Genomic DNA, 24,890 nt, shown 5'->3' on the forward strand with positions numbered 1-24,890 from the left:
GCTTTGACGCACGGGGGGCGTGGCCGGTGCGGGGAGGCCGTTGCGCACGCGCAGGAGGCGGAGACGCCGGAAGCGGCGGTTGGAGGCGAGCGGGGGGACGTCTCTCCGCAGCGGTGGGCGGCTGGGCCGCGCCGGGCCGCGCCGCAGGCCCTCGCCTTTTGCTCCGTCCCGTCCTCGCAGAGCTCAGCCCGGCCCGCCATGAGCTGCCGGCAGCCGCTGCCGAGCGAGCGGGGAGCGAGACAGAGGTGAGCGACGAGCCGGGGTGGGGGAGGGGAAGGCGGCCTGAGGGGAGGCCGAGGGGAGGGAGGGGGCCTAAGGCGAGGGACAGCCGCTCGGGCACTGGAGGGGGAGGTAGCAGTGTAGGGGGTGTGTGGCGAGCGGGGGAGGTGTGAAGAGGGGCTGAGGGTGGTGTGGGGAGTGTTTGACACTGCCCCGGAGGGGTTGGCTTGAGTAAGAGGGTAAGGGATGGGGGGAGAAGTGGGGAAGCGGCTCCCCTATCTCTGGAAAGGGTTAAAACGGAGCTGGGATTGTGTCGGAGGTGAACGTTAAAGGCCTAGCGGGGAGGGCGGGCAGCGTTCAGGAGATCAAACGGGCGCAGAGTGTGTGGGGGCCTCGAGGTGAGCTGGAGGGGGATTTGTCGGCCTGGTGGGGAAGGGGAGGAGGTGGGGAGAAACGGGAGGGACCGTGAAGCGTGTGGGAGCTGGGCTGTGAGTGCCCGGAGTGGTGAGGCGGCAGGGTGGGCTGTGGGGGATGGAGGTGTTGAGTTTACTCGTGGGCTGCAGGCGTCAAGGAAAGCAGACATGTAGAGGCAACGCAAATGTGGAGCATTGGAGTGAGAGGGGGAATGTGGCCCTGGTGGAGGAAGAACCTGATGGGCTGTGGTGGACAACGGTCGAGAGTGCTGTGGGCCTCCCAGGGATGGGAGAGCGAGGAGGCAGCTCCTGTCTGTAGGCGTGGACCATATACTGGCAGCTGAGTCTGCTGCTGAAGCTTGTCTGTAAGAAAAGATTCAGTTATAAATACCTCGCTTGGGTCTGTTTTGACTCATTTGAGTATGTTTTAATTTTTGGCCACCGAAACATCTCCATCCTGTATTTCGGATAGTGCCCAGCGTGCAGAGGTCCTGATTGACCTGTGGTGTGTGTACAGTGGGAAAAATCATTTGATATGAGCATTAAAATTCTGCAGACAGTGACAGACGTTGGTTCACAGGGGTTCTAGGTTGCTGTTGATCTGCTGTGAAGCAGTGCTGATGTCATAAGAGGATGGCAAATACATCAGAAACAGGGAAGGAGTTGTCTTCCATGAGGTGTTTTCTAACAAAACTTTCCGCATGGAAAATAACGGTGCTCAGGATGTGACTTGGCTTCAAGTGCAAAGACAGAATGGAGACACTCAAGAAAGTCATCATAGGCCCTAACTGCAGACACATGTAAGCGAGATGAACGTTATCGGGTATTTATTGAAAGTGTGGTCACTGCCACTCTTCCCGGGTGCTTTTCTCAGCCTGTCAGATGTCATTCAAAGTCCCAGGCTTATTTTTAGACATGCCTACGTACTGAGAGCAGTTGCAAGGCTGAGAATCATCAAACGGGTTTATTTAGAAAGATGCTCAGAGCTGCTTTTAATGGCAGGTGTGAGTCCGTGTCCCTTCAACTGACGTGAAAACACCAGCCTGGCTGCTTTGTGTTCTTTTTCTTTCTCTTCTGTAGAAAACAGCTAAAAAGAGAATATGAAAGTCCACAGCACATCAGAGGTTTAGATACATCCTTCATTAATTGATCAAGTTTTCCAGATTTTTTTGTGGAGTTGCCTTTAGAGAACAAAACAGAAGGTATATCAGTAGATTGCTAATTTTTTCCTCCTTTCTCCCTAAACTTTCTTTAGGAAGCGGAGACGGAATGGCAATGAAGATGACAGTCATGTTCCTCAGACAAAGCGTAGTACCAGGAATACTGTCCTTCAGGACTCTTGGGACACTGAGGTGAGAGCCTTATTGGGCAAATTCCGTTTCCTTTAATGTTGAATTTAAATAATGGCTGGAATATCTTGTGAAATTTTATTCATGGAGAGTAGTTAATGAAAACACTTTTTTTTGCTTAGTGTATGAGGTCACGAGGCTTGACTGTACTTCAGAGATTGAAATCTGTAAAACGTGGTTTGGAAATCAGCATGTTTTCCAGTGGCCTGAGTATTTCTGTTAATGTCTTTCAAATACTGATAAGTAGTACCCAAGTGAAGAAACAAGAAAAGCATTTGCTGCCACTTTTGGTTTTGCTGTCTGAAATGAGGTGTAACACATGCAGAATTGAGGAGATGACTAGGGTGGATTAGAAGTGCGTGTGGTCACTTTGCCTGACCATCTACTCTTCCAACTTTGCATTTACTTACAGTAATGTGATTATTTGTGGTAGAAAGTCAAAAAGCATTCCAACTGGTGCGATGCACAAGGTGCGTGTTGCAAGCAGTAATGCTTATCTGATGTTTAAAAAATGCTCTGATAGAGCTCGCCAGTTTAAGCAAGACTTGCTCGTTCACAGCTAAAAGACTTGAACTCAAACTGTTGGGTTTCTGCTCATGTTTGCCGTGATCATTTGCTGGACGTGGGATAAACTGTCTCTTATCGCTCACGTGACAGGTGTTCTAGGGTGATGCAGTTTGCTAGCTGTGAGATTTCTTTTTTTAAAAAAAATGCTGATTTCCAAGCTGCTGCCAGATTTCATGAATTGTTGCCTATATTAATCATCCGAAAATTCACTGTATGCATTTCTAATTAGCAATGTAGTTCTGTGGCAAAATGTTCATGGAAAAGAGCGTGCAGAGCAGAGGCTCCTTCCTGGTTTGTGTCCCTGGAAGTTCATGAAATGGATTTCTTTTAAGGTTTTTGAAATATCCTTGTTGGTTGTTTATACAGCCCTCTCACTCCAAAGATTGGCTGTAATGAGTAATTATGAACTATTGCGGTTATATTGAACTATTAACTATACTTTAACTGCAGAAAATTTTTTGTGCTATGTAACTTCGAGCAACATCACTTTTATCATACGGTAATGGCTTCAAATGTATACTTACATTTAAAATGATACAAAGTTCGGTATCCCACCGTTCCTTTTGTAAGGGGAGACATTCTTTTAACCAGTACACCTTTACATGTAGCTGATTTTGCATGGAAAATGTCAGTGATTTCGTATGGAAAATGCTCTCACAGCTGAGATGTTCATCGTGAAGGAATTTGCTGTGATGAAAAATATTCCTGGTTCCTGTATTGCTGTTTTGCCAGAAGTATGACTTGCTGGGATGAAGTTGTTTTTGTTTCTCGGGTATAACGGGTAGAACCATAAATAGTTGCTTGCCATCTGACACTGAATCACTTGTCCAACAGGTTAAACACCTCTTCGTGTGTAGAGTAGTTAATGGCTAAACGAGCTTTGTGGCGGGAGGAGGAAGAATTTAGTGTGGAACAAGGGATTGAAGTAGGAGTAATGAAATTAAGAATATCAGGAAAAACCTTCATGGTGAGTGGCAGAAGCACCTTTGCTTGTCATATAAACACTTGGCGTTTGACTGGGCAAAGCCGCTAAAATGCAGAAATGGAAATAGCCTTGTAGTAGCCACACAAGAGTGGATGACCTTAACTCTGTCCTTAACAGCTGTTTTGGTTGGGTGCCTGCAAGTGACCAGCATGGGCATGCACTGCCTCCGTGCCACCAGCGAAACCAGTGCAGAGCTCAGTGACTGAGGCTAACATTGAGACTCCTGCTTCATGCATGCACTTGCGTTGTAAAAGTATGTTTTTAACACATTAAACCCTGATGTGCAGGCAAGGAGAATTTCTTACTGTTGTTGCTGAAGTGGAGGAATGCACTTGCTGGACACAGTTTTACAAAAATCAATGTTCCCTTTTTCAAGGGAACAAAATTCACAACGTCGTCTACTGGTAAATAGAGCTTGTTTTTTTTCCCCGCTTGTTTTCTCGTAATGTTGGATCACTGAATTGAGCATGCCCAGGAATTCAAGCCATAAAATTAAATCAGTATTATTTGACTGTTTCTTTAAGGGCTTCCTGTGCCAAATGGAGAAATTCTTGTGCTTATAGTGCACAAATGCTTCCGATTGATGTCACTTTGAAATTCTTGGCCATTTGTAATACTTTTATTTGGTTTCCTGATACTTTGCCATTTGCAAAGGCAGCTCTTGCTGATTACAAATCCTCACTAGCTTTAGGATATTGAACTAGGAGAGAAAGCGTGTGTGCGTGAGAGCAATTTGTAACTTCAAAGAGTACATGAGCAGAGAATTACTTTTTGTCTGAGGGCATACACACACCTGCTTTTTGTGAAATATTATATGAGGTACTGATTCCTTTTGCCTTCTTTCAGTTGAAAGTTGACTGCATTCTCTTAGAGAGTGTGGTTTACTTGAGACCATAACCTCACTATGCAAAAATCAGTGTTACTAAAACTTGGCTTGGCTTTTGTCAGGATTTCTTTTTTTTTTTTTTGCTTTTTTTCTTTTTGTCTTACTCTTCATAGCTGACAGCAATATGTGTAAGACAAAGGGAGATTTTTGTCTTAGTGGCAGTTCAAACCTGGGCTGTTCTGTGATGTCAGTCCTTCACTTTGAATCCTGCTGCTCACGTGAGCTAGATTTGATGCGAAAGGATGTTGCTCTTTTCTCCCACTAGATTGTCCTTTCATCCAGGGTAGATGCCATCCTTGGATCGGACTTTTACAGGAGGGAAACCGAGATTCTCTTCAATCTCTCTCAGCACTACTTCTTGGCAAATTGCTGTAATGATGTGCAATTCCTGCTCCTCCTGGAACAAAACCACTGCCACGCTGCTAGGTGACAGCCACCCTGGGGCTGACAGTAAACCTCTGCTTTGCAGTTCAGTCCATGAACAGGCACACAGCGAAAACACTGGACTAGAACTACAGTGAATGTTAAACATTAGCGAAGCAGAGCATTTGCCACCACATTTCACTTCCTGTTCAGCCTGTCCTCCCTTTATTCAGAGGTCAGCTGTGTTCTTTTCCCTGGAACTCGCTTATAAATTCAGCAAAAGCCCTTCCTACTCTCCTTTCATTGCTGTCCTGTACGTGAAGTCAGGTAGAGCTGTAGCAGATCGTCTGAGAGGCCGACTGCAAGCAGCCGCTCACAGGAATTAGGAGAATGTACAATTGTGCTCTGCAACCTGGGGAATCACCGATGAAAAGCCCTTTGGTCTGATTTTCCCAGGGAAGGAAGGGAGTCTGCAGTGTTCTGACTAGCTCTTTTCCTTCCTGCATAACTTTCTTCTGTAAAACCTCATTTCTTGTGGTTCCTCTTTGTTATTCTGACCGATGACAGGTTTCCCCAGAGCTTAGAAATACTGCTGTTTTATCGGCGGAGATTGCTGACGCACAGCAGCAGTTGCTTCTCTCACATCAAAGTTTTTGTCTAGCATTGCAGCTATGCCAGTCTACAGTAATACGCTATTGAGGAAGGGCTGGTCTTAGATTCTAATTAAAACCAGATTATGCCTCTGTTAAACTCATCTTGAAAGATTTTGAGAGCAGCAGGGTCTGAACGGCCGTTTTTTAGGTTCCTGTCATGAATGATTGAGATGCTATGTCACAGATCAGCAGACTAGTACATTTAGCAGGACATTTGTTTGGAAATTATTTAAAACTTCCATAGCTACTGGATGTGATGTTAAGAGGGGCTAATGAGTCAGGTAAACCGTGAACATGTTCTTTTGATACTTAAAGTACTCATGAACTTTCATTGGGCTACTTTCCTTTGCCCTTTCGCTTAAAACTTTGTTTCATTGTGTAGATGCCTGTCGTTGCTGACATGATGACTTTAAGGATTCTTTTTTTGTCTAATTGTAGTCCAAATGCGTAACAGAATGTGCACCACAGCCTGGGGAAATGGTAGGTCTTTGACGTGATTTGGGCAATAAACGGGCTTCACGTGCTAGTGAATTTTTGCATTAGAGAAATGGAAATAAAGAGGGTATGACAAATCAGATCTGTCAACAGCCTTAGATGTAGGAAGCACGTCCCAGGACACTATCTCGGTTTTAAAAAAAATTAGACATGCACAAAATAATCAGTACTAACAGCTCGGAAATGTTTGTTAAGATGTGAAACTTTAGCAGTAAGTAATACCAGGTTCTCATTTCGATTTTTACCTTGATTTTCAGAAGGTGGCTGTAACGAAAAACAGTAAGGAACACAGACTAAAAGGAAACAAAGTGTCCTGTGCGGTGGGTTTCTCTCCAAGGCTGCTGTGACTTGTTGAGCATAACAGCATTGCATTTCGATATTTGTGCTTCTATGCAAAATGAGATGGTGTAGCAAGCACCATTTCGCGGCTCCTCTCTGTCCTTCTCGTGTTCTCTCCCTCTCTAGTGTTAGCAGCGTTAGGAGGAGGAGCTGGTTGCTCGTGTAGTTACATCTGCTGCTTCCTCAAGAATGATTTCACACGCGTTTTCTTGTTTTCTCCTTGCTAGCTGAACCTAACACGCCAGCGCGGGTGCAGCCCCGGGGCCATTGCCTTGCTTGCTATAGTACAACAGAACTGAAGCATTTTTGGTGCTCAGTAAAACAAGGAAATTTATATGGTTGAATTCTCACGATTGATCATGGAATCAGTGCCGTGGGGTTTCCAGTTGGCATTGAGATGTGGTCCACCTCAGATACTCGCACAGTGCCTTCCTGGGCCTTTCTCACCGCCCCTTGACAGACATGTCGGGTGCAGTTTGCACCGTTCTTCAGATTTACTCCCCAGTGAGGCCTTCTGGATGTGGTGCTGACTATTAAATTACTGTGGACTTCTTTAAATTTGTCTTCCTCTGCTGTGGCCACCAAACTTTGACTTCTGTGGTTTTACTTTAATACTTAAAAAATGTGGGTTTTTTTTTAGCTGTTGTCACTTACGCTGGCTGCTTCTGTGAATTTACTCCCTGTGGGATGGCAAAATAGCCATTCTTTGATTCTTAAGCACCTAAATATTTGCAGTGTTCTCCTGAACAGCATATCACACAGTAATGAAATATTTCAGCTGTAACTAATGGAACCTTTTGTTAGCAGCCCTTAACACGGTGTAAACCAAACAGTTTTATGTCTTTGAAACACTGAAAATGATGGCTAATGCTCTTCCAGTCATTACTGTGAAATGTTTATCCTAAATGCTGGCAAATGAGCCCTGTCCTCTTTGCGAGCTAAATCATGAGCTCTCTTTTCTGCATGTGGAAGTCTTTGATGCCTGTCGCTCTTTTCACTGCCTGTCAAGTAAATTGTTATGGAAAACTACCACTTAACATTGCAGTCCCAGTACTTAACTGGGAGAAGAGTAGTTGTATGTATGTTGAGGTGTTCAAAGACTTAAAATGGGTATCGTGTTGCATTTTTTTTTTTAACAGCCTGTTGCTTTGGATGCTTCAGATCTCATTTTGGAAAGATTGACTTGTAGGAAAATGCTTTGCATGGTGCTTACCTAAAACGTCTGCTAGAACAGAAGCGATAAACTTTTCCTCATGCCCTGCCTGCCTTTACTGACACATGCAGTTCAGTAGGAATGTTCTTTATTTTCCAATTCTCGGATGAATTCAGCAAACTTCACTAGTGCTAACGTGGGTCATGGGGGCAGAGCTGGCGGGCCCAAAAGCGAAAGATTGAAATCCAGTGTTCTGGAGGTCAGCGAACCTCCGGGTGAAGGCTTGCTCAGCCCTTCAGCTCTGTCACGCTTTTCATGTGTTGGCAATAACGGAAGCTATGAATGCCAAGAAAGCACTTGGTGGATTTACATTAGTCCATCAGGCTGAACGTGAGCCTGAAAATCTGGAAGGGAGGGACTTACTGTAAAGATGATTTGCTTAAATGTGGTTTTTCGTGATGGATGGGAGAGAAAAATGTGTTTTGCTGTTAACCTTCTCTTTGTCTCAGTCCTCCAGCAGCGATAGCGGCAGCAGCAGCAGCAGCTGTAGTAGCAGTAGCATCAACAGCCCTGACAGAGCGTGCGGTGCAGAAACCAGCCTAAACCCGATAATTGCAGGATCCAGTCCTGTCTCCTCCCAGTCCTTCCATGAGCAGTCTGCACTAAGCCAAGGTCCTTACTTCCACATCAACCAGATCCTGAAGGAGGCACACTTTCACAGCTTACAGAGCCGGGGACGCCTTCCTACATGATGAACCAGCAGTTCCCTGCCTTCTGTGAAGGGACAGCACTGTGTAGATTTGATATTTCAACTTAAAAGTTTGTTAAAATGGAATTGCACAAAACGCCTGTTGCCTTTTCAGTCTATATTTGAAATAACAGGTTAACAGGAAATTGTTTACTTGTGGTTTGCTGCACTATTGCAATGCAAAAGGGGCTTTGAAGCAATTTTTATAGGATTGTTTTTGGGGTGGTTATAAAGTACGCGTCAAGAGGAGACTGAGGAATCCACATCTGTGTTATAGGATTGCAAAATGTCCAATTCCAATCGACTGCCTAATCTGTTAGCAATTTGTTGCTTTATGTAAAGTTCTCTCCAACGTTCATCTTCAGTTTTATAAGTCTTTTTTAATTTCAATAAACTAGTAAAAAAGTTATTTGGCAACATAATTTTTTTGAGCATTTAGAGTTAATAAGACAGTAAGAATAGGGGCCAGCACTGGCATCCCTTAGGAATGCCCCAGCTGCGACCTTTCCACCCAGCTCAGTGTGTGATGAGCCTTATCTCGCTTGATCTTTACTGCTACAGTACTGAAAAAAAAAATAATGTGAAACTAGACCCAGGAGAGCTGAACTGTGGGGTGCCCGCTGTGCTCCCAGAGAGAGCAGATCCGTGGTGCCTATGGAGAAAAGCATGGAGCAACCTGGGGAGGGGCTTTTGAGAGAGAGTTTTCATTGCTCTAATACCCATTTCTAGCTGTGAAATGTTTTGTTTTCTGTTACAGTGTGTATGTTTTTTTTTTCTTTAATTTGACTTTAATAGCTTCTAAGGAACAGGAGGTGAGAGAGTAGCTACACCTCTGTTCCAGCAGCCAGAGGGCACGGACAGTCCTGGACTGTGCCTGCTTCGAGTGGCATACTGTGACCTGGCTGAGGATGGAAAAGTACTTCTCTTCTGACAATACCAGCGGAGGGGTCACCAGTCCCTGCCACCGGGAAAGCGCGATCTCAGTGAAGAGGAATACACAGACAAACTGTTTATTTTGTATTGCATCACTTGGTCATGCCAGAAAGCCATCCCAGCTTGAAGAGAGAAGGTGCAGCTGTGTCTTCCTCCTCGGCTACAAGCTGCCTGAACAAAGAGCCAGGGCGCGATGCCTCATCTTCTGCTCTTGTGAGTGCAGGAGCTGGGACCTGTTAGTTTTTAAAAAGAAAAGCGTCAGTAGCTATTACAGCGTACCTTTGACTTACTCCATACCCTCATCTAGAGGATCTGCAAGGAGGTGTAGGCTACAGCAGAACAGCTCTTCCTAGGCAGCTTGAACCGCAACCTAAGCAGTGTCACTCCTGGTGGTCAGTGACAGGCAGAGGCAGTTCTGAGTGGCAGAAGCACAGCGCCTTGCTGTTGTGAGCAACAGGTAGCTTTTCAGATGTCATTCAATGCCCCGCAAAATAAAAATCATTTGGAACTGCAGGGAAGGGGCTGTTGCTCTCAGAGCAAGGGCAGAAGTACAGCTGTTGCCCTTACTCAAGAACAGCTCTCTGCATCTATGGACTTTAACCTCTCCTGGACTGTTTTAGCATAAAAAGAAGCAGCAAGCATCTGCCAGGGATTTTGAGAAGTGTGGCTAGCGCAGAAGATACACGTGCCACCACAGCAGGCAAGGGGAGTGGCAGGAGTGAGCCAAACGTCACTGCACACTTCTACGCTCTACCAGAGCTGAGGCGTAAGAGGTAAAGAATACCTTTATCGGGAAGCTTTGGGCTTTTAAACAGCCCTTATACTATGTCTGGTCCTTAATGCTTCTGAATAATGGAGAACAAGAGCCGCAGAGTAAACATCAGCATCTCGGGTAACACTCTCTGCTCTGCTAATACCAGACCTTTACTCTTCTGTCCCAGTTGAAAAGAAGTCGCCACAGGTGGATTATTCGGTTAATAATAGCTAAAGGAAACAGATTACCAATTACTGCTTCCTGTAGCAGTAAGGTATTCCTTGTCTCTCAATCCTCAGCATAGAGAGCTCCATTTAAGCGGATGTTTTAAACTAGGGGAAACGTAGCAACGTAACGGCTGTCTACTGATAAATCTCAGAAACAGGACAACACAGAGCTGCTGCAAGAGAAGCAAGCCACTCTTCACACAGGCTTAAATACCCAAGCCAGGCTTCGTCAGGAGTTAGAGGTCAGCATCGCACTGGAAAGGAGTTCAAATAATTAGCTAGAATCCTTCAACCTTTCTTGCAGCCATCTTTAAATGAATTGTCTTTTATGCATTGATCTTAAAATGCCTCATCTGTACGAGTCTTCACTGCGTTTTCATGGCGGTTATTGCCTATGTTTTACTACAGAGCAGTGGGCCCCAGAAATACAGGGGCCATCAGGGTTTTTTTTTTTGAGGGTCAAGGGGAAATCCAAACCATCTCATGCTGTGTTGCCGTAATGGTTCCCTCATTTTATCGAAAATAAAAAATTGGGTTAAGTATGAACTGTTTGGCTACTTTCTTCTTTCCCGGCAAACTCCAGTGTTGGTGGGAGAATAAGCCCTGGCAAAAAGTTAATACTGCTCAGTTTTACCAACCTGAACTCTTTCTGTGCTCCTGGTAGCAGACTTGCTTTTTCGCGAGCTCGACATACTCAGCGGCAGAAGTCCAAATCTTAAGACATGGAAGAAAGAAATGCAGCCGGTCACAGGGAAGCAGCAGTTCTAGACCCGCTTCCCAAAGAGACAGGAGAATGCAGAGAAGAGCCGAGTACCTTACCTGATCTGGCTGGAAGCTAACGGCAAGATGTTGTGGAGCTCCTGAGAGCTGAGCGCGCCGCTCCTGCTCGTGTACTGGTTCTCTGTCCCGGTCAGCAAGCCAAAGAGAACCTGGAAGGCATGAAGGAGCTGTGTGTGTTTGGGGGCAGCTGCAGAGCTGACCATGCAATACACTGCTGCTGAGTCTACTGGCATGCTGCTTGGATTGGTTTTAAGTTTCAACACAAAGTGTCTCCCCCTGTCTAACTTTTCCTTTTAATCGGTGCTGCTCATTATTACCATAGTTGAGTTCTAGGCCTGTTTCAGCACTACTTAACCCAATTAGTGTTGCACAGGCTCCAGTGAATCCTGTTAGATAAAATTCAGCCAACTCCACGCGCGATTACGTGCCGTGCTGCCAGCTCAGCAAGCTCCTCTTATCTTCAGCTGGCATTAAACACTCTTCCTGTTTCTGAGTGAGTGCCGGTGGTTATCTTTAGGCATTAAGCAGTTTATAAAGCCACCCCAGCTGCCCTTCAAAACCTGTTTTGCAGCCCTGCTTCCTGATCCATCCCTTCCTTTTACTTGAACTTACGGAGGTTCGCTGAACCAGGCGATTAAGGTTGCTGTTCAAGTGTGGAGTGAAAACGTCTAAGTCAAAGGGGTCTATGTGCCCCTCCAGGAAGTCAGTCACTTTCTCAATCCTACAAGCAGAGCAGAGGAGTCCTGTCAGGGGTTACATCCCAGCGACGGCTGCTGGTGCCAACGGGGCAGTTTCTCTGCTCCCTCTGAAACAGTGAGCGGCTTGGCCCTAGGAGGTGACTGAGCAAATGGGAGTTACTCAGCGGAACAGCAGCTGCGTAAAGGGTTTCCAGCTATTACACAGCCTCCACCATCTGCTGGTGCACAGGAACCTTCTCCCCGTGGTAAGCCTCAGAGAGATGCCTCAGTTCTCAAGACTGAAACATACACAAGGTTTTAACTCTTGCCTGGAAGCTTAACTGTTCTCCCCAGAGGCATCCTCTGATGGTGTCCCTGCTGCCATACAGACACACTGCGTACACAAGCAGGGGGGACCAGCCTGCTGTCTCTGAGCTCTCAGCCGCAGAATCCCACCTGTCCTTCTATATTTTGGGGCTGAACTTAGCATTGGTGAAGATGTCAGAGCTTAAGAGACTGCACTACCCTTCTCCCCTGAAGCCCAAAGGCACCGCTCCTGCAGGCATCCTCCTGGCAGCTGGGAAGGCTGCTGCTTTAAACCATTCTAGGGCCCCACAAACTACTGCGAGTACCCGAACCACGGAACTGCACCGCACCCGGAGTCATGCTTGATCCTGCTGGTTTTTGCTTCCTCACTCTTGGCTGTCAAGATGATACTCAGGTACCGCAGATCGTAGAGTAACTGCAGAGCTCTGTTCTGGGTCATGGGGAAGGTGCCTGCTTTCTGCAAATAGAAAAGTCAGGAACAGGGCTCTTCACTCACACCGAGAGAGGGCTGGCAAAGGACTGCTTCAGGGAAAATGTTTAAAAACACCAGCACCAAGACACAACAAACTTAACTGAACCATTCTGCACACCCACTCTGGTGTCTGATCCCTTTTTGCCTCATTTTTGGGAGAGGCAGGGGAAGAATATACTCACCCTTTCCAGCTTTTCCCTGTTCCGAGGGACAGGAGTGTATGCATCACCGTGTGCCCAGCGACCCTCCCGTCCCGCCCCAGCTGGAGCGAGGGCTGATCCTACTCACGTACCTTCTCCTGCTTCTCTTCCACGAGCTTTTCATAGGCAGCAAGCACTTCTGCCATGCAGGTCCTCAGCAACTCCTGCAAGGTGACTTTTGGGAGAGTGTGACCACCAACCCGGTTCACCTCTTGGCACAGGCTGAAGAGGAGGCACTGGACGTACCAGGATGGCTGTTGAAGACAACAGTGTTATTTTCCTGTGTTCTGTAAGCTACGTTGGCTTTATCAGCGGCACAACATTGCTTCAGTTCTCGTAATGTGAGCTTCCTACTTCCTCAACCACAAAGCTCCGCTGCTGAGACCTACTTGCCCCCATAGCATGGCTCAAATATCTCACAGGTTTTTATCTACTGACACACCAGACTTTTGGTTATACCACTCCTCAAAGACCCACAAGTACTTTTACCAGAGGTATTCCCCTGATGTTGTCAGAACGGAATTGCTTGTTGTGCTGCTTCTGTCACCACTGACCCCACTCTGACCACCCGCTGCCTGGGCTTGTTATTTACTCTCTCGCTCTTCTCCTGGGCCTCCCAGCTATCCTGAGCTCTCATCCAGCTGCTTTTGCCTTCAGAGTCAACAAAATTCACCTTACAGGGTTCAGTACAAAAGACTATTGCCCTGTCCAGCCCCTCCCGTACAGAGCAAACACAGAACTCGCTCTTGCCCTGGCCCTCCTCTCCCTCCGTGCGATTGCCACTTGCTTTGTCACTGAGGGTGTCATTCCTGCACCCCCATCCCGCCTATGGAGAGCTGCAAGGCTCAGTTCTTAGGCTTTGCGCAGTCCCACTGTTGCGGCCCTGTCCTTCAGTGCATCCGATTTCCAGGAAATCTCTCTCCTGGGGGCCTCTGTGTATCAACCAGATGTAAGTCCTCCTTTGGCACAGTTTTACAGGATCTGGGCCAATCTTACTCATTTGAATATAGAGCAGCAACTACCTAATTTCCTTCCTCTGTCCTTAGGAGCAGAGTATCTCAAAGGGCAAATAAGAGCATCGGAGAGCATTTGACCTCTGCTCATAACACCAAGCAACTTCCACAGCAGGTCAGCACCATTTGACAAAGCAGAGGATTTGGAGAACAGCATCTTTCTCCTTCCAGCAAAGCTTTTCTCCGTATTTACCGAGAGGACGTTTCTCCTACCTGCACAGGCAGACGGATCTTCGACGTTACGCTGTTTCCAGACTCTGTCTCCTCCTGAATTTCAATTTCATCCCAGTTGGTGGCTGTGGCCAAGACAGAGCCTGCTGTGTCGAGCAGCAATGTGCGGGTAAAGCATTGAACCAGGTTCTAGAGCACAAACCACAAAAGCACCCAGTCACAGAGAGCTCTAACGGGGAGTACCAAAGGACGAGCAGCCTGTTCCTGTCCGCGGAGAGACTGGCCTCCCACACCCCCCGACTTCTCCCAAAATGACTCCTCTGGAGACCATCGCACTGGATGCCACCTCCAAGCTGCCACCACCTCTGAGCTGCCGCCAGCTCCTCTCCCTGCAGGCTGACGGAGCAGCGTGGCAGCAGCACGGTGAGCTCTCAGCAGTCAGCTGAGGAGCAGCAGTGCTGACCGCAGGGAACTGAGCGAAACCCAGGCAGGAAGCAGCTGTGATAAGAGAAACAGCTCCTTACTTTGGTGACAGCTGAGCTCCAGATCTGGTAAGCGAACAGGCTCTGCTGCAGGAGCTCTGCCTTCACCCCCTGCCACTTGGCCTGCACGGGGGTGACTCCCTGGGCTTTCCCCTTCCCCAGCTTCTTGGAGGAGCGTGTTTCCTTCAGCACCGTCTCCGTGCTGCCCGACTGGCCCAGGATACACTGCTTCAGGTGAGGGCAGAGCTCGGTCAGGGACTGGCAGAGCCTCGCCATGAAGAGGACAGCATTGAGTCTGGCATTGCTGGGAGCGTCTGCCTGCCCCTCCAGGAAGCTCTGGGCACTCTGGAGCTCTTCACGTACGCAGCCCAGTACGCGGTGGATGCAGGCAACGCAGTGGTCACGAAGCAGCCCCTCCACTGTGCCAGCGTCGGCGTAGCGGTCGAAGGCAGAGCGTGGCTGCACCACAGGAGCAGCCTCCTTGGCGGCTGAGGAGTCCGTGGGGAGGTAGGACAGGAGATCGTCCAACCTGGCCTTCAGCTTTGAGTCCAGAGCCGAGCAGAAGCTCTGCACGCATGGCGTGAGCGCCTGGGCCTTCATGGACAGCCCGCTCTTGGCGAACTGGCCGCGGTTTGCCACACTGACCCACGCGGCGTCGGAAGGCAGGTCACTGGAGCTCTCCGACCACAGGAACAGGGCCACGTTGTGTTCAAACTGGATGTGCTTGCTCAGGGCAGAGGTGCTGGATTTGACTTCAAGTTCTTGCAGGGCTAAGGTGAGAAGCTGTTTGGAGCTGCTTGAGATCGAGTCAAACCCTTCTTTGGTCAGTGCCTGGAAAAGGAAGAAAAAAAAGCACCTTTTACATGTGCCTGCTGCCACCTAGCACTTAAAAACACACACTTAGTGCTGCCAACAGGCACCAGTGGACTGTTTGAGACAACAAGAGGGGGCACACAGCAAGGCTCACGATGAATTGTCACGGCAGAGCGCCCACCTGTAGCCTGTCCAGGAAGAGCTGCTGCAGCAGGTCCTCCCAGAAGGAAGTGGGCTTGTCCAAAAGGCGACGGCACACCGCCTCCCAGTTCTGGCTTATGGACTCACTCGTCAGCAGCTCCCACACCGCGTCGCGAATCCCTGCGAGGCCTTTCATGCTCTTCACGTAGACGAGCAGGTTGCTGACCCCGGCCCTGATGTCGTCGCTGCACCTGAAGGCAATGTTTCCCCTCAGTCTGACTTGCTCAGACACAGCCCCAGGGAAGGCAGGGGAGGACATCAGCTACATCAAGGTGGGGGACTTCTTAACCTGTCGGTAAGAGGCTCTACTTGCAGAATCACCTGTGGGGCTGAGGGTACCTGGAACCACCCTGGATCCACTATGGGGCCCCCCAGGAAAGCCACAAGCCCACCAGCAGGAACACTGGGCTGCAGCGGGTGTCAAATCCAGGAGCATGAACCCCAGGAAAGCCAGCAGGTAGGGAGGGGAGGGCTGCGGGAAGGGTTGCTGGGGAAACATCTCACGGCCAGCAAGCACACCATGGTGGGTTGCAGCTGATGGCAGGGACCAGCTGGCTCCATCAGATAACGACACAGGCCTGAGAAGGGGCTGTTAAGGGGTAGGCAGGGCTGCCAGGTGGGAAGGGGTGGAGCTGGCAACTCTATAAAGGGGGTCTGGCTGCCCCCACTCAGTCTTGAGAAAGGCAGTGAGGAGAAAGGATGTGCTGGACCAAGAGCTGTGTGAGACAGGTAAGGGATTTTCTTTTACTCTGTGTCTGTTTGCTGGTGGTTATGGCAGTGTAAAGCAGCTTTGTGCAGTCCAGGTGGGTCTGTTATAGCAGAGTGTTACAGCCTGGCTGTTACGACAGTGCTGTACTGCCTCTGGCTGTTTTACGGCTGGGGAGAGGGGACGCTGGGCAAGAAACTGGCAGAAGGCACAGCCCGGCTGCAGTGACTGTGGAAGCAGGCGAGGTTGGGTTTGCTTTGTACTGCTGCCTTGGCACAGAGGCCCTGCAGGGGGGGAATGCTGTCACACTCACATAGCGATCCACTTCTGCAGCGTGTCTCTGAGGTAGTCCTGGCTGATGGGGTGTGCCAGGGTCCGCAGGGCTGGTTGGAACTCCACCACAGACTCCGGGAGGTACCTGAACCAGCTGCTCAGCTTCACCTCCTCCTCCAGAACCCCTCCTCTCCCTGGAAGCATATGGGCAGGGGATCAGCCCAGCATGGGGCTGGTCTCCTGCCTGCAAACCTGGGCCTAATGCTGAGCCCCCCTGGGTGCTCACCTGCTGGGTGCTGGCCTGTGGTGGTCTCCAGGGTTGAGAAAAGCAAGCCACAGGGCAGGGCTGGATCCGGCAGCATCCCTTCAGGCACAGTGTAGAAGAGAGCATGGGCCTGGTACAGGGTTGTAGTTAGCAGCTCCATCAGTGAGCACACCTGAGCTTTTATACCTGCACCTGCAGAGAAATGCCTTTCAGCCAAGGCAGCCACTGGGGCAAAACACTGCCGGCAGTGTCAGCCACACCACTGCAGTGGCACAACATGGTGGTGTCCCCACCACCGTGAGCTCTGTGGAACTAACCCACCCACTCTTCTGTGGGGCAAGAGGGAGATGAAGCAAAAGGGGTTACCCTGACTTTACAAAGGAGGGCAGCCCATCATACTGACCGTGGTGTGGCTGGTTGAGAAGCTGCTGAATGGCCAACTTCCTGGCCAGAAGGAAGTCAGCGAGGGCCTGGCGCGGAGAGCTGTCCTCCAGCAGCATGATGGCACACAGGGCTTCTGCCACTGCCTGGTCAGACACGGTCTGGCTCTTCAGCAGGGACTTGCTCTCCTGCAGGATGGTGGATCTGGCAAGGGAATGAGGCAGACAGTCACTGGTCTGGGTGCTTGACCGAGATATTCAGGTGTGGTTATGTGATAACCCACCAAGCGAGGATGTTATTTTCCCAGGCAGAAGTAGGACTATCTGGGTGGACAGCGGGACTATCTGGGGAGGGATTCTGCCCCTCTGCTCTGGAGAAACCCCCCCCTGCAGTGCTCCTCCAGCTCTGGGGCCTCAGCACAGGAGAGACGTGGACCCACTGGAGTGGGGCCAGAGGAGGCCCCAGAGATGCTGGGAGGGCTGGAGCCCCTCTGCTGTGAGGACAGGCTGAGAGAGCTGGGGGGGTTCAGCCTGGAGAAGAGAAGGCTCCGGGGAGACCTTCCAGTCCCTAAAGGTGCTCTAGGAAAGCTGGGGAGGGACTCTGGATCAGGGAGTGGAGTGACAGGACAAGGGATAATCCTTTTAAACTAAAAGAGGGGAGATTTAGACTAGATATAAGGAAGTTTTACTGTGAGGGTGCAGAGCCCCTGGCCCAGGTTGCCCAGAGAGATGGGAGATGCCCCATCCCTGGAAACATCCCAGGTCAGGTTGGACAGGGCTCTGGACCACCTGGCCTAGTTGAAGGTGTCCCTGCTCATGGCACGGGGTTGGACTAGATGGCCTTTAAAGGTACCCTCCAAGCCATTCTGCGAAAGCGTCCCGGCACCCTCCCAAGTACAAGGCACCCTCCCAGTGCCCGCCGAGGAGCCGGCCGTGCCACGCCATCCCACCTGAGGTGGCTGGCGGCCGCCACTTGCCGCAGCAGGATGGGGAAGCGGGCGAGGATGGGGCCGCCGCGGGCCCGCGGCGACTCCAGCTGCAGCTGGCGGCGGAGGTGGGCACCGAGCAGGTGGAGCCGGGCAGCAGGCAGGTACCGGCCGCCCTCCACGGCCCCCCACACCTTCTCGGGCACCTCCAGCAGCAGCTTCAGCTGGGCCGCTGCCCGGTAGAAGCTCTCCTGGGCCGGCGGCCGAACCTGGAGGGGGGTGGAAAATGGGGGTCAGGAGGGAAAAAGAGGGGATGGAGGGGGTCCCGGGGCCGCCCCCCGCCCCGCCGCGGTCCCTCGCCCCCCCTCACCGGAGCCGCCGGGGCGGGCCGGGCCGTGCCGCCCCGCTGCAGGCCGCGGACGGCGCCCAGGAGGCGGTCGGCGCTGAGGCGCATCTCGGCGATGGTGTCGGCCGCCTCGATGAGGTCGCGGTAGCGTTCGCCCACCATCTGCCGCAGCTCCTCCCGCTTCTGCTCGATGCCGGCCCGCAGCCGCCGCTCCACCGCCCGCAGCTCGGCCGCCGTGTGCGCCTCAAAGAGGGCCTGGGCCTCGGCCTCCGCGCCCCGCGCCGCCATGGCTGCCCGCGCCCGCCACCGGGGCGGTGCCGACGTGGAAGCCGCTGCCATCGTTGGGGCGGGAAGGGGAAGGCGCTTCCGGGTTGGCGCCGCCATCTTTGTGCAGGGCAGGGCCGCGCCCGAGCGCCGTTGCCATGGCGACGCGGCCCGGGAGGGGCGGAGAAAACACCGATTTATTTTTTATTTATTTAAATTTTTTCGTCTCCTTTTCCCGAGGAAACGGGGCGGTTATCGCGTCCTGCGGGTGCCGCTCTCGCTCCACACACCCCGGGAGGCCCCTCCGGAGCCTGCGGGGGGCGGGTTGCGGCCTGGTCGCCGTTAAGGGCGCGGGCCGCGGCCCTGCCTCAGCGCCCGAGGAGCGGGGCAGGGGGCCCGGGGCGGCTCTCCCTGAGCCCCCGCAGCCCCCCTCCGGCGGGGCGGCGCTGGGGGGGGGACCGCCCGGCAGCGCTAGAGGGAGTCAGCGGGATGGCGGGGCCCGGGCGCCCTGTGCGCCCCGGAGCCGGCGGAGTGGCGAGAGAGGCCAGCCCCGGGTTCTCCTGACAGGGCTTTTTTCCTCATCCTGGGCCACTCGGTGCTTGGCGCGATTCCCCCTCCTGGGCCACGTACCAGGCTAGTCTAAGTCAGGTGTGGATGGGGAAAAGCAGCGGGACAGAGTGGCCAGGCAGCCCCTGGCTCCTGCTTTCCCCAGGGCATCGGCAATGTCCCCCCAGGACAGCCTGGTGCTCCTGAACCTGCATCGTGGCCCAAAGCGGGGGATACCAGAACTTCAAAATCTAGCAAGTCTGGGGCTTGTGCGACTGATGGAAAATAGCAGAATATTTAGTTGTCTGAGTTGGGCTGAAATGGAAAAGTAGCTGATGAAAGTCAGTTATTTCAGACCTTATAAATTGTGACTCTAACTGAGACCCTCTGAGCTCTCCTGGATCGCTGCACACTGTGACCAGCACCTCCCCGGCACGGGGACATTGCTTGGGCAAAGACCGTCTGCTGACAAAGCCAACGAAGGGCCAGGGCGAAGTCAAATGTCTCAAGGCTCAGTTATTGCCTGTTGAGGAACGCAGATGCACTGTGAGTATTTACTCTAAACTGGAGAAAAGGGAAATGTTAACTCTAGGCTTAACCTCTTCCATCCACCTCTCTACCTGTCCATGTGTTTGAATATCCACGTTAGCCTTCAGCAGTGGGGGTGTCTATATATTTCACTGGATCCAAATATTCCTGTCTGTCTGCGTGTGTGTGACTCCTTGAATGGGGTGTGTTTGTGTGCTTTGTGTTTATACATATGTACATACAGATATTTTGATTTAGCATGCCCTGTAGTAAGTTTGTGTGAATCTTGTAATTCTTGAATGTGTAATGAAGTCGCTGTTTTAATTATAACATATTCTACTGAATCACCTTGTTAATCCTTAAATTGGTTAATGAGTAAGTGCTGCTAAAATTCAACCTTTTGATCCACCTCAAACCATTAATAAATCTTGATTTGCTGCTAAATCATAACCGTGTCAAATATTTCATCCGCGACAGGAGGGCTCTGTTCAAACAGGGGTACGGCGAGGCTGCAGCTGGGGGTGTGCTGAGGCCCCCTGCTGTGTGCACCAAGATTTTCCCCAAAAATGCTTTCAGCAAAACACTGCCAGACCCATGTGGTGTGGTTTTTAATAAAACCAAAAGTGCTCCTCTTGCTCAGCTTTGGCAAAATCATGCTGAGTGAAAGTGTCTGTGGGGGGCACAGCTGGAATGCACCCACTGGAAACAAAACAGCTCCTCTGAATAGTGTTTTACTTGTCCCTCTCTTCCTTTTTTTTTTTTTATATGTAGCTCCACCTTGCAATACCTACACTTTGCATCATCTCGCATATTTTTAGCCGGCGGAGGCAGAATGAAATCAGCACGTTCTGGTTTTTGTTTGCAAAATCTTCCCAGGGCAGTTACTGCCTTTCTCTTCTCAGCCTTCGTGTGAAAACTTAATATTTCTGCTGGAAACCTGGAGCCATCTCCCTGTGTACGTACTTGTGCGTACGTATAGTTATATATAAATCTGCCCAGCAGAACTCCCCGGAGCCAACGTACCTGTTTAGCACCTAATGCTGACTCAGCCAGCTACAAGGCAGTGTAGCAACAAGCGTGGTAATTGCTTTCTTACAAACGCCTGTTCCCAGAGGAAAATCCTGCCCCGGCTGCTGCACCCCCGCGAGAGGCAGATCCCCAGGGCCAGGAGAGCACCCAGCTCCACCGGGGATGCTGGTGAGTGAGTGGTCTTGGGGGGGATGTTGGGGCTTTGCTGGTAGAGGTTGTATTCAAATCCCATAAATCCCTGTTTGTGTTGCAAATTGCCGGGGGCGGGGGGAGAAGAAAAAATCGTAGGTGTTTTGGAGTGAAGGGGTTTATTTGCATAGAAGTTGTTGACGGCAAAGCTGGCCTGCGGTTAATACCAGAACCAATTTCTTTACAGCGGTGTGTTTCCCCGCTGATGTTCCTGTTCTCTAAGCCCCCTCCTGGGGCTGGTTTCTCCAGCAGATTAAACCTCCAGTGATGGCACTTTCCATGCCCTGATCTCAGCAAACCCAGCCTGGAGGTGTTGCCGTCCCGGGAAGAGAAGCTTCACCCATCCAGCTGTTCAGACTGAGTTTGTGCCACCCCTTGTATCGAAGAGCTATTTGTGGTCGTGCTTCCTCAGTGACCCATCGAGTTGAGGGGTTGGTGCTGGCACAGACTTGCCTGTGCCTCAGTGTCCCCAGTTTGTGCTGACCAGGCAGCGATCTTGAGGGGTTTTTGGACAAATGCAGCTCTCCTGCTGCACGGACCCTCTAAAGTTGAGACCACCCTGTGGGGTGAAGAACTGGCTGTGTTTCTCACCACCAGGGATGTTGGAAAGAACTGGTTTGGGGAGAGGGACTGAGTGCCAGTCATCCCTTGATGGGACTCCAGGGCTGGTTCCTCTTCTCCTGAGGAGGAATCCCAGCCTGGATTATTCCCAGCTGCTCCCACCCGGCTCTGACACACACACACACACAGAGTCAGAAACTGTAGGAAAACTCTTTTACTTCCCTCCCACCCCATCCGCGACTCCCTCCCTGTGGCACAGACCATGGTAGTGGGGAGACTTCGCCCTGGGAAGGCTCAGTTCCACCCTGGACACCAGAAACAATCGCTATGGAGGAAAGCAAGACTTAAAGCGGAGAAACGCTCTCGAGTGCGTTCCAGTCAGCGTGTGTCGTACAGCAGACCCACGCACACTATACAGAGCACAGCTATAGATACCGAGGAGTGTATGTACAGGAGGTGGGCAGCGTGGGGCACTGCTGCTGGGGGGACACGACCCCCAGATTGCTACAGCCCCGGCTTGGCAGGGAAGGGCTCTTGCGTTTAGTGGAGACTAAAGGTCTTCTCTTGCCCTGCAGAAGTCGCTTGTCAACGTGGGATCAGCCTCCGCGGTCCCTCCCGGCTCACGCACGGTGCCACCAGCCCTGCGGCACACAAGGAGGGCGAGGGGGACCCAAGGGACCCCTGAGGGGCTGGGTCTGACCGGCTTCTGTGTGCACGGGGAGGGGCTGTGCCAGCAGCTGCAGCAAAACCCAGGCTGCAGCGTCTCTACAGTGTCACTATAATAAAACCCTTCGCCGGCATGTCCAGTATATACACGTATGTACAATCCCCCACCCCTACCCTCCCGGCTGCGCAGTGGGGTGGGATAGCTGGGGCACCCAGGCTTTGCATCCCTCGTCTCCTTCTGCTCAGGACACGGCTTGAGCCTGGTTCCCTCCAGTCTCAGCTGGAGCCTGGCTGCCCTCCTGCCCTGGCTTTTGGCAGTCCAGGTCCTGGAGCAAGCGGGGAGCAGGCTGAAATCCAGCAGGAGACATGGGTGAGAGGCTGGCAGGGGGGGCAGAGGCGTCCTCGGGTCGGGAAGCAGCAGCTCTCGTTTCAGATCTAGGAGCGGGAAGGGCAGTTTGGGGTCTGCTGCGCCCTTTGCTCGTGCCTCGCCGGCGATTCCCGCTTTGGGCAGCCGTGGGCAGGGCGTGTGGCTGGTGCAGCCCCAGCAGAGGGGACGGAGACTCTCCCTGAGCGGTTTGAAATCGGCTTGTTCCCAGCAAGGACTGAAACAACCAACAGAGATGTGAGGTGAGCCCTGCTCTAAAGCAGGTGTGGATCCGTAGCCTGGGATGGAGCTGGCTGGGAATTGCTGGCTGCACAACTGCCCCTGAGGCCGCCTGTGTTCATGCGGGTCCGGGAGGGAAGGGACGTCTCCACGGAGTCTCCATCAAAGACATGGCTCTTCCCATCAGGACGGAGTCAGGGAGCCCTCCAGAGACGTGACAGTGCAGTTCATTAGGAGATTGTTATTTTAAAGAAGTCCAAGGCAGCTTTGGTGCTGATGTGAGGAGCTGTAGAGATGCGACAGGAAGGCTCCAGGTCCAAACCCAGCCTCTCCCAGCGCATCAGAGCAGGGTTTGGCTATCAAGCACCAAGGGGCATTGGCCATCACTGCTCCAGGAGCCAGGCTTGGTCCGAGGTGAGCACCCAGAAGTGCACCCGGGGTGATGCTCAGCCACAGCCACAGCACCAGGCATCACCCCCCTGGCCCCCGAGGGCTGAGGGAGCGGGGACGGAGAGGATGTCTCCATTCAGGTCAATCCCACGGGGGCTCGGGAGAACTGCGGAGCAGCCCCTCGGCTTCCCAGGGGGTCCTCGTCTGCACGGGGCGGGGGGAAGCCAGTGGCAGGGACAGCGAGTTGATTTCTCATGGGCTTTGGGGGGCTGGCAGTCTCTTGCAAGAATGATGTACTGCAAACACCCCCGGTGACAGCCCCACCACCCGTGACAGCCACAGCAGCACCGCCGTGTGCGCAGCCCCCCAGCAAAGCGTCCAGCCCCAGCCCTGCTCCGAGGATCCGTGCTCCCGGTATACAGGGGAGCTCTACGGCACGCGTCTCTGCTTCCCATCACCTCCGATTTGTGATAAATCTGTTCCTGCTGCTCCAGCCGGGCGGGCGGGAGCTGTAATTAATCTCACTTGCCCGGGGACAGTCTGCGTGTGAAGTAGCAGCGGAGCCACTCCAGCACTTGCAGCATCAGCCTGTTCACTCTGCAATAACCGGGAGAGATTTCTCATCACGCCGCCAGCAGCCCTGCGAGGCTGTTCAGAACAGATCCGATATGAGATCAAGTTCCCACTAAAATCAAGTGGCTGGGCAGGAAAACTTTGTTAGTCGCAGCAGCGACAGCGCTGCTGTTTATTAGTCAGCAATGAACCAGCGGAAGGTTTTATTTTGCTGGTTCTACGGCGCGCGTTGGGCAGCGTCTGCGGCTGCCTCCCCTGCTCGCTCCTCCGAGGCAGCGTGTTTCGCTCTCCTGCCCTTTCCCCGGGGTGAGCTGCGGCAGGGCGGCCGTGGGGTGCCCTGGCACCCCCCCAGGAGCCACCTCATGCTCCTGCCCTGCAGCATCCCACCTTGGCGGCCTTTGGGATGTCGGTGGCAGCCCCCCCCCCGCACCCCTCACTTCTCACCCGCAGCCCTGTTATCCCCAGCCCAAGAGAGTGCAAAGCGGGGGATCGGGGTATTTCAGATCACAGCCCCCCCTGCGCAGCTCCAGGCTGCCAGAAATGTCACTGCCTGGGGGGTTTCACCAGGACAACGCTGACCTGGGCACAGAAAGACGGGCTTTTTAGTATTTTCAACATTAAAGCAGGACAGAGAGGAGACGCTCCCGGCTGGGAGCTCCTGCTGAAGACTCCCATGGGCGTGCGGCTGGGAATAGGCATCGCCTCCCACGCTCCCCCCCGCCATCGGTCGGGGTGTTGGCGGCAGGGCTTGCAGGGACAGGACCGTGACGATGCCAGCCGCTGGCAGGTCTGGGGCTGGCCCCTCGAGGGTGAGTGCTGGGGGGTGCGTTGTCGTCTCCTGTCATGGGCAGGGGCATAACGCCCCCCGCTCCTGCTTTCCACACACATAACCCCTCCGCTGCCTACCAAATATGAAATATCCAAAGCCCGGCTGACGCATCGCAGCGGTGGTGACACCGAAGCCTTATCCTAACAGAGGGTTCCGGCTGCACCAGGCCTGGCCGTCACCATCCCGTATTTCACTGTAGTGTGACATGCTGCTCGTGTTTTAATTCCTGCAGCATCAGCAGGGCAGCCTGCGCTGCCTCACAGCCTGCGTTCAGCTTTACTTCATGCAGCCGGCGCAGGGATGCGCTCGGGGAGCAGCTGCCTGCGCAGCCCGGCACAGGCAGCGAGGGGACAGGCAGCTGCCTGCTCAGCGCTGAGCCTGCACGCTGCCTCCTGGCACAGACACGCGTCCCTTGGAGGAGCAGTACGTGGTTAAAAGCAAATAAATGCTGACAACGCTCTGCTTTCCCCGCAGAAAGCTCCCGAGCCCTGCGCTGTGTCCCCAGTGCTGGTGCTGCCGTGCTGGAGATGGTGTCTGGGAAAGCTGGGATGGGGAGCAGGCGTCGAGCCTGGCACTGAGCTCGTTTTGGGGGGGT

At 52.3% G+C, this 24,890-nt stretch overlaps 2 protein-coding genes across 10 annotated transcripts; one reads left to right on the plus strand and one right to left on the minus strand.

Moving 5' to 3' along the window:
* Positions 1-46: 46 nt before the first annotated feature.
* On the plus strand, positions 47-8,579 carry VCF1 (VCP nuclear cofactor family member 1). Of its 8 annotated transcripts, none has more exons than XM_074608146.1 (5): positions 47-245; positions 1,888-1,984; positions 3,383-3,515; positions 6,188-6,250; positions 7,932-8,579. In XM_074608146.1, exons 3-5 carry the CDS (start codon positions 3,414-3,416, stop codon positions 8,172-8,174), a joined length of 408 nt encoding a protein of 135 aa, XP_074464247.1. In that variant the 5' UTR covers positions 47-245; positions 1,888-1,984; positions 3,383-3,413; the 3' UTR covers positions 8,175-8,579. The 8 variants fall into 8 exon arrangements, with proteins under 8 accessions (XP_074464247.1, XP_074464251.1, XP_074464246.1 ...); XM_074608150.1 differs by lacking the exon at positions 3,383-3,515 and adding an exon at positions 5,874-5,915 and having other exon boundaries at positions 53-245; XM_074608147.1 differs by lacking the exon at positions 47-245 and adding an exon at positions 1,213-1,432.
* A 585-nt stretch (positions 8,580-9,164) lies between these two features.
* On the minus strand, positions 9,165-18,632 carry COG1 (component of oligomeric golgi complex 1). Of its 2 annotated transcripts, XM_074608138.1 has the most exons (15): positions 18,141-18,632; positions 17,795-18,039; positions 16,868-17,049; positions 16,486-16,656; positions 16,240-16,393; positions 15,201-15,411; positions 14,249-15,037; positions 13,767-13,913; positions 12,633-12,794; positions 12,198-12,325; positions 11,477-11,585; positions 10,904-11,013; positions 10,723-10,798; positions 10,299-10,338; positions 9,165-9,336 (listed from the first exon to the last, which is right to left on the minus strand). In XM_074608138.1, the coding sequence occupies exons 1-14, from the start codon at positions 18,498-18,500 to the stop codon at positions 10,321-10,323; spliced, it is 2,862 nt and encodes a 953-aa protein (XP_074464239.1). In that variant the 5' UTR covers positions 18,501-18,632; the 3' UTR covers positions 9,165-9,336; positions 10,299-10,320. The 2 variants fall into 2 exon arrangements, with proteins under 2 accessions (XP_074464239.1, XP_074464238.1); XM_074608137.1 differs by lacking the exon at positions 10,299-10,338.
* Positions 18,633-24,890: the final 6,258 nt, after the last annotated feature.

This window comes from Larus michahellis, chromosome 14, assembly GCF_964199755.1.
Source record: "Larus michahellis chromosome 14, bLarMic1.1, whole genome shotgun sequence".
Taxonomy (NCBI): domain Eukaryota; kingdom Metazoa; phylum Chordata; class Aves; order Charadriiformes; family Laridae; genus Larus; species Larus michahellis.

Excerpts from the sequence above, each read along its gene's own strand:
- VCF1 (XM_074608150.1), top strand. The coding sequence starts at position 199 with ATGAGCTGCCGGCAGCCGCTGCCGAGCGAGCGGGGAGCGAGACAGAG. Across the intron at positions 246-1,887 it reads GAGCGGGGAGCGAGACAGAG|GAAGCGGAGACGGAATGGCA; the intron begins GTGAGCGACGAG and ends AACTTTCTTTAG. Across the intron at positions 5,916-6,187 it reads CACCACAGCCTGGGGAAATG|AAGGTGGCTGTAACGAAAAA; the intron begins GTAGGTCTTTGA and ends CTTGATTTTCAG.
- COG1 (XM_074608137.1), bottom strand. The coding sequence starts at position 18,500 with ATGGCGGCGCCAACCCGGAAGCGCCTTCCCCTTCCCGCCCCAACGATG. Across the intron at positions 15,412-16,239 it reads CTGCAGAAGTGGATCGCTAT|GTGCAGCGACGACATCAGGG; the intron begins GTGAGTGTGACA and ends CATTGCCTTCAG. Across the intron at positions 12,326-12,632 it reads TGGAAGAGAAGCAGGAGAAG|AAAGCAGGCACCTTCCCCAT; the intron begins GTACGTGAGTAG and ends TTCTATTTGCAG.